Genomic DNA, 12915 nt, shown 5'->3' with positions numbered 1-12915 from the left:
GTAGGTAAATTGCTCTGGAATTTTTACTGAGGTCGTCAGAGAAAAACACAGACATGGCCGATTCGGACGGGATTAAAAACACAGAGGACCTCTGAGAAACACGATTTTCTCTGAGGTCCCACTGTAAAACTAATCCCGTCCAAATAGGGCTTGAGATAGATATGCTGTCGGCTTTTTGAACAACTATTATGTACTATACACACAATAGTAATGGTTTTACATGCTGTTTTGAGTAAATATTTTATGGAATTTTATTCACAACTTTCATAACTCTTATCATCCTGTCTTTCACATTACTGTTATGTGACTTTGTCACTCACTACTGAGTTTGTTTATGTTAAAATACAACAGTCACTAAACTAGAATGGCCATATTACATGTAGAAATAGAAAATGCAAATGTGGAGAGGTCTCTTTTTTCCCATGGCTGTACTATTCTTTGCATCTTTTTGTTGTTTTGATCTTTATTGCAAATACAACAGTATTTTTTATTAGCAATTTGGGATACGACAGGAGTTCACAGAATAACACAAAATCATACAGAATAACAGATCATTTCACTTTAAAACATTAAACCTATAGCTTTCTGAACAACTATGATTGGTAACTTACATCAAGAACAAGTTGAATATACTTTTTATTCTATATGTCCATTTTAAAATGTTTGTAATCGAATAAATAATTGTCCCTCTTACTGTGTATGGTACATGTAATTTTTTACATCGTCTATAAAAGTGTTTACATTTTTTTTTTCAGAAATCACTGGAGACTCATGATTGTGTGCTTCCCTGGAAATGAAGAAGGGGAATATATCAAAACTGGGCGAAAAATTGTAGAAAAGAGGTAGATGTTTATGTTGCATATGAGTAATTAAATTGTACTTAAGTTTTATTTTACTTTTAAGTTAAATTAGATGCTGTTGTCCCTACAGTTATATTATTAATCCAGGAATTCTTTAATCAGTTGTGTTTTACTTTTAGGCCTTGCATTTTAATGCTAGACTCCAAGCCTGCGCAAGTGAGTGATAGCATGGAGGTTTTCCAAAATATACGAAGGTTGGTTCTGTTGTATATCGGCCCAAATGTGATTGCGGCATGTACTGTAATAGCATTGACTCATACAAAGTCATAAATTTGTAAAAAAAAGAAAAAAGAGTAAACCTAATTTGAGGATGAACTACATTTTATTGTATAATAGTAAACATACAGTAATTTAGTAAAATCAGGACAAGATTTGCTTTAACACAAAGTTAAAAAAATGTGCCTGTCATATTGGTTGTGGATTTATTAATGGTTTTTGTTTCAGTTACTTAACAGGAATGTGGAAAAACACACAAAAAAAGCCCCGGACATTTTCTGCGGCTTCTATGCCAGCCCTGAAAGTACGGGTACCTGAACAGCAGGGAAACTGCTCTGAATGTGGCATATTTGTATTACTCTGTGCAGAGCACTTTCTGAATGTAAGTTCTAAACGTTTGTACTTTTAGAACTATATATAAGTTAATCATTTTAATCAGAAATTTGTTTCATTCCTTTCCTGAAGGATCCTCCCAAAGAACTAATTAATGAGCTTGACTGTACAACCTGGTTTACGCTGGCAGATGCATTTTCAAGGCGTGCACAAATCAGGGACAAAATGCGAAGATGTTTAGAAGGTGTTTTGTTTTATACAACATTGCATAATCCTAATATATTTGTTAAACTTAATACTAGGTTTTTATTAGATTAAAATTAATTTAGATGGCGAAATTCAGATACCACTTATCATTGTCATACAAATTTAAATATAGTTTTTGGTACACAAATATAACTTTGTTGTGTTAAAGTGGCAGGTGATATGAATTTAAACTGTTGCATTAATTGTAAAGTGTAATACTAATGATTAACCTGATCAATCTGAGTTTTGCCTATACAGCACGTGAAAGAGACACAGAGGAAATCATAGCAGAAGAAAGAGAAGGTGAAAAACAGCAAAACATTTTTGAGAGAGGAAGAGAAGCAGAGGAAGATGAAGCAGGAGAAAGTGAAAAACAGCAAAACATTTTTGAGAGAGGGAGAGAAGCAGAGAAAAACAAAGCAGAAGAAAGTGAAAAACAGGAAAACATTTTTGAGAGAGTGAGAGAAGCACAGGAAAACGAAGCAGAAGAAAGTGAAGAGGAATGGCAAGGGGAAAATATAACCAAGGAAAGTGAAATAGAATGTAGAGAGAAAGAAAATAAACATACAACAAGAGAAGAGAACAAAACAGCTCAGGGAAGAAGCTACACCGTCCTGGGAAGGCTATCAGTCCCAGGCACGAAAAGGAAATACACAGTCACTCAGGATGAAATAAAACGAAGAATCATTACAGAAAACATGTCAAACAACATGTTAAGAAGCCTGATTAGGGTTTGTACATCCAAACTTTACAGCTATTTGCTCTAACTAGAAATAAAAATGTTTTACAACATGGTAACAAATTGGTTTCATCCAAAGGTTCGTAAAGAGGATCTCCCAGAGGAGCTTAGACTACAAAGACCAAAAAAAGCTAAGACAAAAATGAGCATCTTCTCTGCCCTCAGTGAAGGGGAGGCCACAGATTTAGCCCAGGAGCTGGGAGCAACGCTTGGGCGACATGTCAACCTAGACATGGGTACAATTGTTCCAAGTGCAGAGGCAGAGGTTGCAAAGTAAGTTGCTTTCCACTACAACAGTTCTTATACCCATTTCTTGCACCTTATTAATATGTCCACTCATCTTTACAGGAATGCACTCTGCACCCTCCAGTCCTTGCTGAGGGAAAGACTGGGAGATGAATCCCCTTTTAGTCTCATTACACATACATTTGGACCACAAATTCTTGATGTTGTCATCTCATTTTTAATCAGTCAGTTTAAGTAGCTCTCTCAATGTTAAATTGTAACAAACATAACTACAGCAGTAGTTAATAGATTCGTTTTTAGTTTAAAACAATAACAGTTCACTGTTCCAAAACAAACTCTGATAGTTCCAGGGTAGTGTTAAATGGTGCTTGTTTACATGGCTTCATTTACATCTAGAGACCTTATATTGATGGCCACTAGGATGACAATTTTACTTTGTTTTAAAACAATAATTGTAAAAAAAAAAGAATTCTAAAATAAAAGACTAAAACAGCAGTCACGCTAACTTCATTGCTTATATATATATGTACAATTTTGTTTAAATGAACTTAGTTTTTCAAATTACATTTTACATTCTACTACTCCTGAATGTTTCTCATGTTTGCATTCAATTTATTATTTAGCTTTAGTATTTAGCCTTTTAAGATTTTTTCTATAACAACGTTTAACATTTTTTGCTCTGTGTGGAAACAATGGTCTTATCTTCCTTCTCAAATCCACATTAGCTTCTGGAAGTTTAGGTCCAGTTATGCAAGCATTTGTTACATTGTCATGCAAGTCTTGAATTTTGTGGCAGATGTCCTTAGGAATTGTCTGCCATTGCTTCACAGTCTCCAGTATTTCATTTAACATCTCTATTTCAGTTTTAGAGTGGTTTGCTGCAGTGTTCATGTTTTCTTGCAGCGATGTGTCTTGATCCAAAGTAGATACAGCTGTTTTTAACTTGACATCAAATAATTCACATGCCAGGAGAAGGCAGGCACATTTCTTATAATAAGAATATGTACAACAGGTACATTGAAGCGTTGTAGCGGAAGTGTGGTAAATTCTCTCATTACATAAACTTTTTACATCCACCTCTTTTGTGTCAAAGCACAAAACTGTCCTTTCAGAAGGACAAACTTTGTAGGAGAGACCAGAGGTTTGTTCTGATGGAATTTCATAAATGTACATGTCGTGGTCTATGAGCTGAATGTCCTTCTCCCAACCTTTCTCTACCAATCTAGATGCTGATTCAAGTATTTGTCCTGACTTCAAAGAAGCATTTTTCATTCTTCCAACTGCATGCAAATCTTGAATGGTCTGGAAGTATCCATCCGTCTTCTTAAGGAGAATTTTGATAAGATCATCCAGCCTACGGTTCCTAATCCCACCCAAAAACTGATATTTAAGGCGATGGAAAAATCTAAATAGACAGGCAAAGAAAGATCTATTAATATGATTGCGTTACATTGTTTTTAGAATTATAGTTTATGTAGCTTTGATTAAATAGTAAATACCTTTCAACAAGATTGTTTGTATCAGAAGCAGCATGGTCGTAACATCGTCCAAAGTCAGACCACATGTGTCCTTTTTCCAGCCAGTGAACCCTGAAGTATGAGCAAAGAGCTGGGAAATCTTCAAACCTCGTGAAGAACTGCTCAGCAGTTGACTTAAAATCATGTTCCTATTTTATCAAAATTAAACAGCATAACCGATTAATGTTAAGTTAGCTAGTTGCCCTAAAGGAAAAATATACTGTAAATAAAAAAAGGAATTGTTAATTTTTACATACGGTTGTACAAAGCTTCATCTTTTTGACGAAAGAAACAATTTCTGTCCTAACATCGATATTTGATGATCCACTGACTCCAGAGTCTGTCTTTGTAAGCCAACGGACGACAGCCTGAAAACAGTAACATGCAATAACGTTCTTACATTATTAAAAAAAAAGAATATTATACATTTGTGTATATACGTACTTGCATGACATGATACCAGCAAAGAAGGATGTCTGACTCAGAAAAGACTTTCCGCAAAGCATTAATCTCACACATATCCTTGTCCACCATAAAGCACCTGAAGGAAACAAAATATACCAAAAACATGAATAAACAATGTACATCTCTCTTCCTCTCGCTCATCATAGAAAAAAAATAACCTAAGTGCAAAAATCTAATAAGGAATAGCTGGCACTGCCAGGGCTTGTATTTATATGGAAGACATGAAAAACTGCCACAGTAGTAAAAGAGCACCTATTGTCTGATTCATGATTTTATATTTTCTTTGATGTGTAAGTGTGTATTAATACATGGTAATGATATATGCAAAAGGTAAATACCCCAATATAAACGATAACGCAAGTTATCATCTCCAACGTAAATCTCTTTTCATGAACTACAACAAACACACAGATTGTAGGCAACAGTTTACTTCCTGGGCCGGTTGACTTCAACACAACGGTCATTATCATAATTCCTCCTGCTTTGACTCACAGCCTGTAAGTTAACTCCTGTTAGCATTGCATTGTGACCAAATCTTTCAAACATGCTAAGAGGTATTCAGACCAATCACAACATACAGATTAGCTGGCCAATCAGGGACACAACGCTTTTCAAATCAATAAGCTTTGTACAAAGTGTTTGACAAAAACAGGATATCTGGAGCAACAATAATGTACGGTATGTGGAAAATAATGTGTTTTTTAACCATTAACCATGCAAACCCATCGTATCATACACACAAAACGACGTTTTTAGCAATGCAATAGGTGCCCTTTAAAGATACACTGAAAATGTTAGATATGTACTAATGTTGCTGATATGTCAATATGTTGCTGCTTTAAGTAAATTTAATTTGTTTTAAAAAAAATATATTTTACTAAATTCTAGTAAAAAAAAAGAATAATCAAAACCTTCAAAGACTATTAAACAGTGTTTCTGAGGTGACTTCTATTACCGTTTTATAAACAAATTTAGAAAATATACAAACCTTGGTGCAGGACACACTCTTTTAAACTGCTGTAAAGCCAGTGTTGCCTCCTTCTCACTACTTGTTATAATAAAGGCAATTGGAACTCCATGGCCATAGTCATCTCTTATAGCCAGTGTATAAAGTGGAAAATTATACTGGTTGACGCAATGAGTGGCAACTGTTGGACTTTAAGGCGTCCATCTGCATGTTCATAATTGGAGGAAAGACACAAATATCTAAATTGAATATTTATTGATCAGATATGAAAAAGTTTTACAGCGCGCCGGGTTGTTTCAAGGCCACAATCGGCAAGCAACAACCCCCAGCATTTGGGAAAACAACTATTTATAGAGTATGTGACGTCGATCTTCTTCTTAGAATCTCCACCCACAAAGGCTGCTTTTCCTCGTGAATCTGACTCCCTCACCACACCCAGTTTTAGCCTATAAGCAAAGATAAACACACAGACAAAGGAAAAAACAACTGCTCTCCCCCAACTTTGAGAGTCCTGCAGTTTGTCAGTACTTTTCCACTTTACATATGATTGACTTCACATAGCATTTTATAATGCTTTCTTAAAAACAAATCATTAATAAAACATTCATTTATTCATAAAAAACAAACTGTAAGATAAAAGTGATTATTATGTAGAACACATTTCAATATCATGACATAATTTCATTATTCGTAAAATTGGTTATATGAATAAGGCACACATTAACTTCTTTAGATAGATAAACACATATTAAATCTTTTACTGCAATACTACTTCTAAGCAAACACTTTCATCATCATTAAAAAACATCTGTTCAGTATGTTTTCCCTTCAGGGCTTTTTACAGCCCCCCTGGCTCCCACACACACATCAGCCACTTTGTGCCCTCGAGCATTTCATCCCTACATGTCAATGTCTTATTACAGGGCAATCTTCTACATTAGTCATGGGCACAAAGGCATAATCATTTATATATTTTAACACATTAATATTCATAGCAACATGTAATTTTATAAATCCAAACACCTCTACATGTAACAATCTGGAAATGAATGATTGCCAGTGAACTAATATCAAAAGCATGCACTTCTTTGTCTGTGTGTTTTCTCCTTAAAGCTTTGCTCTTATCTCGGCCATCACCAGCTGGAAATTCCTTCACTCAAGCTACCTCCCCCCAATAACCCTCCACACACAGACAGCTCTCTTGTACTCAGCACAGAAATCATTGTTTTAAAAATACACATGAATTAAGATTATAAACAGCACGACTAACAAAATAAAATAAAATCCCACAATTCCCTCTCTTGACCTCTGAAAGAGGTCACACATTTTCTTATTCCTCCTCATCCAGGTTCTGTAAGCCTAATAGGGGCATGCTATATGGGGGTGGATTGTTCTCTTTTTTCTCTATTGCAGATATTATTAATCTGTTGCACAGGGATCTAAGACAGGGAATGCAACAACATCCACAGGTCACCAGGATGGCCACAAATAGACCAATGGACACTACTATAGAGGTTACTATTGCCCTCCACAGTCTATCATACTGCGTAAATCAAAGGTGTATGACGTACTTGAATTTTTTGTGTAATTCAATTCAATTCCCCCATATCCCTGTACACACTAATCTTGTGATGTAGTTTTGGACCTTTTGTCAATTTTCAGATTACCTCCATTGTTTATGCTAAATATTATGGTGATTATAATTGCAGTTATAACTCCTAGGGCCCACAGAACCTTCCAATTCCCACACAGCTTCATCTCTATGGAAAAATACACTTATGCCTAAATAAAAAAACTCTTAAACTTAATACTTGATAAAAGGTAGGAGTCTAGTGAAAGAAGTAAAACGATAATACTTAATACAAAATTAAAAGGAAGTAACACGATAATGATTATAAAACTAAAACTTAGATAACATTCACAATGAATAAACTGTAATTGTGATGTTCAGGTCCCTGAACACTTCTGTCAGGATTCCCAGCACTCTGTGGAAATCCAATTTATCCAAGCCACACCCCAGCCGGGGAGTGGATACACTTGTTATGTTTTCTTTCTCACACCACTCTCTCATACATCTGAGGCTGTGGGTAAAATTCTCATATGTTGGTAAATCAGTACAATTTTGTTTTGTTATCAAATGAAAAATCAATCTGCCGTCGTCCTCATGGGTAACTGCACATTCACCTGTGTGTTTGTTCTGTCTTACAACCTTTTGTGTTCCGTACTTCGCTTTGAATTGTACGGCTATACCTGCTCCGTAGGCACAATCTGCACTCACACAGTGTGCGAGGGGTTCTGTTGCTGGGCTAGGAAAAAAATGTCAGCTTTATTATGCACAATTTTACAGAGTGTTTGTTGACTTTGTTGTTGGTGTTGTGTGAGTGTTACCCCTGATGTTTCACTTCCTGTTTGTTCTCTCTGTATTCCAGCTGATTCACTTTCACTTTCACTTTCAACACTCTCCCTCTCTTGGACCTGAGTCCTCAGGTCCACACCGATTTCTGTGAGAGACCTGCTGGGAGAATCACATGTAACACAAGAAGAGATGGAACCAGGTGTCGCCTTTGACCTGTAGCTGGACACAATGTTAGGTTTTTGCTTTTACTCTGGGTAGCCTGGACCGTCTCGGTTCGGCCCAGCACCGTCTGAACACCTTCACTTTTATTCAATCATCATTTGTAACAGCTTGGTCTTTGTCCCGGTGTCGTGTAGCCTGGCAGGAAAAATGTTTAATCATAGCAGTTAGTTTGTAAAAATAAACATTATTAGTTAGTGGCAGGATTGGATCCTACACCAAGGCGTTCCGTGGGCCTGGAAACTGTCGATCTGTAAGCAATTCAAAAGATGAGAAACCAGAAATCCTGTTAACAGAAGAGCGAATAGGCATTAATGCAATTGGCAATGCGTCAAGCCATGTTATTTTTGTCTGTGCACAGATTTTGTCAAGTCAAGTTTTAATGTCAAGGTCAGGTTCATTATTTCATTGGGGTGTCAAGCAGCCCCGAAACTATTTGTCAATTCCAGTGCGTGTTTGTCAATTTTGTCAGATCTAACTTTGTCTTGGGAAACCATGGTTGGGGATATAAGTGGCTTATTAGGCAGTTGACAACAGCCACTTCATTAGGTACCTTCACAGCCTTTATTATATGTCAGGCTTCGCTAGCATTTATTTATTATAGGCCGGCCTTTCCTGGTTTCTAACCCACCTATCTGCCATATGGCAGTTCCATATATACTGCACCAATCACATATGCAGAGTCACTATAAATAATCACCCTCTCTTCACCAGTGTAGTGCAAGGCTTTGATAACAGCTATCATTTCAGCTGTCTGTGCTGACTGCTTACCCTCCAATTTACCACTCACTCTAGTCACAAAATCACCCTCAACCTGGTCAACCACAACAAACCCTGCCTTTAGCATACCATCTGATGCTCTAAAACAAAGCCATCCATAAATAACGTGATTACCGTGGGGGAGTTGTCAGTGGTACCACGAACAAACCATCTCTCAATTTGTTTACTTTTTCAGTCAATGGTATGCAATCATGTGGCTCACCCTCAGTGATAAGATCAGTCATATTTACACCCTCATGGACATAATTTCAGGTTTGGTTGGCCAGGATTTTTTGGTAAACTTTATCTAGAACACCGTTTTATATATTGGTGCATACCTTGTTATCTATTATTTGTTGTTTATAAGGCCCAAAAAAATAAAATAAAAATAAATAAATAACAACATAAGTCTTTGGTCCTGGGTCAGACATAAGGCTCTATCTCACCATAGTTTAATTAGTCATTCATTTGTTCCCCGTCCGTCCGGGGGCACATTACAACATTGACAGGTCATTGTAATTTCTAGGTCCCTATCTATTAATAACTAGTGTGTTGGAGGAATACAGAAATGCGTGCGAACTAGACTGGTTTGCTACCTTATAGGGTAGTGGTTTGTTGATAGTCACTTTTCAATTTTACCAGAAACCCATTATTCCCACCGTTGTTGAAACTTTTTTTTTTTTTTTTTTTTTTTACGGTGGACTATTTAGGACCATTATCCACTAGGGCTCTTAGTGGTCCATGAGAGGCCCAGCCATTCCTTTCATGGTGGGTTCCTGTGTGCCCCGTTATTCATCCGCATCACTCCCTTTGGCCCCATGTTGGGTGCATAGGCGCCATTAAATCTGGTTGTGATGGGTTGTGCGATCTCGGTGGCCCCCTGCCATAGCCACCGGCTCCACGCCCGGCACCACCTCCTCGGGGACCCCATCCCCCCGCAGGTGGTCCGTTAAGTGGGCTCGCACCTGAATTTTGGGGCTGTGACCAATACATGGGACACTCTCGTCCCCAATGACCCTCCTGTCCACACACATAACATGTATTCCTGCCAAAACCTCCAAAACCTCCCTGTTTTGGTCTACTACTCCTTCTTGGCCTTCCCCTTCTCTGTTCGTTATATCCCTCCCACGGGTTTCCTGTATAGGGTGGGCCTTTATATGGATCTATGGGCTGATTGGGATATTGGACGTTGTCCGGGACACTAGTTGTCATAGCTACTGGTGTTGGATGAGCCTGCTGGGGCATTTGTTTCTTTTTTGTGTTTGCCTGTTCCAGCTGCAGTTTCAAAAGCTCATTCTTAATCTTATCTACCTCTACAAGTTCTGTTTGTGTGATTTGTTTATGGCCCTGTCTGTGTAATACACAAGATCTCTTTCCCATGTTGTTATCATTTATATCTCTCTGTAATCTTAATATAGTTATGATTATCTCTCCCTGTGTCATAATTGTTTGTTCTAATCTTTCCATTTTTCTTTTCAGGGCCTTTATTTCATCAAATTCAACATCTAGTTCACCTCTGTTTACTGTTAACACCGGCTGTAGCTTAGAGATCGAAACAGACTTATCCTAATAAGGAGGAGGTGTGTGCATTGAGGGGTATAGTGACTTCACTTGAGGAGGAGCCATGGGTGTGGCTGAGGGTACTGGCTCAGTGTTTCCTTGTCCTTTTACTTGCTCACAGCACAACTGTCAACTTCCCCTTTTTCTTTGATTTAATAGCCTGCATGGCAGCAGCAACCAGAGCTAATCTCGTCCAAATTCTCAAATCTGTTTCTAAGTCTTTTACAGTTGGTCCCTTTCCAAACTACTTGCCCTTTTTCCATTGCACATACACTGTTAGGCAACCATACTCATCACATTTTTTATTTATTTAGCCATTTTCACACAATTTACAAGCATTCAAAATTTCAAAAAAAAAACACAAAACGTCACTCTTATCTAACAAAAGGATATATATACACCAGTAGTTTTCAGGAGTTTCACCCACGCGACTACTGACCCGTCTTTTTAACAAAAATTGAAAGCGATTAACAATATGTACACCAGTAGTTTTCAGGACTTGCACCCGCGCGACTACTGACCCGAGTATTAGCAAAACTTAAAACAATTAAAAAAAATATCCGGACACACCAATTCACTATTTACGGAACTTTCATCCGAGGGACTTTAACCTACTTTGGTACTTTATAATGTCTAATACATTAATGGACTCCAACCACAATTTACCTTTATGGGGCTTTCACCCAAGGGACCATTTAACCCTATTGGTACTTTATAATGTCTAATACATTAATGGACTCCAACCACAATTTACCTTTATGGTGCTTTCACCCAAGGGACCATTCAACCCTATTGGTACTTTATAATGTCTAATACATTAATGGACTCCAACCACAATTTACCTTTATGGGGCTTTCACCCAAGGGACCATTCAACCCTATTGGTACTTTATAATGTCTAATACATTAATGGACTCCAACCACAATTTACCTTTACGGGACTAAAACCCGAGGGACCATTCAACCCATCTCTCTCTTTCTATTAACCTTATTTTTTTTTAAAGTTTTTCAATCTGATCTTTTATTCAATTATTTATTACTTTCAGTTTGGATCTCCTTATCAACACAATTAATTTGGTATATGTCCAATAGCAGAATTTGATAAAACAGGTTTCTGCTTACCTTTGTTTTAGAAGACCGGTCTTTTGTGTTGAAATGGAGCCCTCCCTTACTCAATCTTAAGCAATTCGAAACTTCTCTTAATCTTCTTTTCCCTCCAACAGCGTCGGGGATCACCAATTGTTGGACTTTAAGGCGTCCATCTGCATGTTCATAATTGGAGGAAAGACACAAATATCTAAATTGAATATTTATTGATCAGATATGAAAAAGTTTTACAGCGCGCCGGGTTGTTTCAAGGCCACAATCGGCAAGCAACAACCCCCAGCATTTGGGAAAACAACTATTTATAGAGTATGTGACGTCGATCTTCTTCTTAGAATCTCCACCCACAAAGGCTGCTTTTCCTCGTGAATCTGACTCCCTCACCACACCCAGTTTTAGCCTATAAGCAAAGATAAACACACAGACAAAGGAAAAAACATTTCATTATTCGTAAAATTGGTTATATGAATAAGGCACACATTAACTTCTTTAGATAGATAAACACATATTAAATCTTTTACTGCAATACTACTTCTAAGCAAACACTTTCATCATCATTAAAAAACATCTGTTCAGTATGTTTTCCCTTCAGGGCTTTTTACAGCCCCCCTGGCTCCCACACACACATCAGCCACTTTGTGCCCTCGAGCATTTCATCCCTACATGTCAATGTCTTATTACAGGGCAATCTTCTACATTAGTCATGGGCACAAAGGCATAATCATTTATATATTTTAACACATTAATATTCATAGCAACATGTAATTTTATAAATCCAAACACCTCTACATATAACAATCTGGAAATGAATGATTGCCAGTGAACTAATATCAAAAGCATGCACTTCTTTGTCTGTGTGTTTTCTCCTTAAAGCTTTGCTCTTATCTCGGCCATCACCAGCTGGAAATTCCTTCACTCAAGCTACCTCCCCCCAATAACCCTCCACACACAGACAGCTCTCTTGTACTCAGCACAGAAATCATTGTTTTAAAAATACACATGAATTAAGATTATAAACAGCACGACTAATAAAATAAAATAAAATCCCACACATCCAAAAATATAATGTTCTTTTCATGTCTGTTTAGATTTTCTTTCATGTTGGGTGTCTGAAGGATAATAATAAGATCCTTCTCATGGGAAAAAGGTTGAAAAAAAACTACATTGTCCTTGCACTGACCAGTTAACAATTGTGCTGAACTAATAGCATCATTTTTATCCAAATGGTTTCTGCGTAGCAAACATGTGCGAATACTCTCAATGTCCTTTGGAGTAACAAAGTACTGACGGTTGTTCAAGTCATTGTGTCCACGAGACCTTGACCATTTG

At 37.2% G+C, this 12915-nt stretch overlaps 2 protein-coding genes across 2 annotated transcripts; one reads left to right on the top strand and one right to left on the bottom strand.

The window, feature by feature from the left end:
• Positions 1 to 754: 754 nt before the first annotated feature.
• Positions 755 to 2878, top strand: LOC129421283 (uncharacterized). The gene is made up of 6 exons (XM_073866482.1): positions 755 to 842; positions 980 to 1054; positions 1305 to 1458; positions 1542 to 2386; positions 2474 to 2667; positions 2743 to 2878. The coding sequence occupies exons 4-6, from the start codon at positions 1877 to 1879 to the stop codon at positions 2876 to 2878; spliced, it is 840 nt and encodes a 279-aa protein (XP_073722583.1). The 5' UTR covers positions 755 to 842; positions 980 to 1054; positions 1305 to 1458; positions 1542 to 1876.
• A 372-nt stretch (positions 2879 to 3250) lies between these two features.
• LOC129421282 (uncharacterized) lies at positions 3251 to 5122 on the bottom strand. Its single transcript, XM_055176702.2, has 4 exons — positions 4602 to 5122; positions 4415 to 4525; positions 4140 to 4306; positions 3251 to 4045 (listed from the first exon to the last, which is right to left on the bottom strand). Exons 1-4 carry the CDS (start codon positions 4764 to 4766, stop codon positions 3256 to 3258), a joined length of 1233 nt encoding a protein of 410 aa, XP_055032677.2. The 5' UTR covers positions 4767 to 5122; the 3' UTR covers positions 3251 to 3255.
• Positions 5123 to 12915: the final 7793 nt, after the last annotated feature.

Source organism: Misgurnus anguillicaudatus, chromosome 4 (genome assembly GCF_027580225.2).
Source record: "Misgurnus anguillicaudatus chromosome 4, ASM2758022v2, whole genome shotgun sequence".
NCBI lineage: Eukaryota > Metazoa > Chordata > Actinopteri > Cypriniformes > Cobitidae > Misgurnus > Misgurnus anguillicaudatus.
This window is presented reverse-complemented; position numbering and strand designations above follow the sequence as displayed.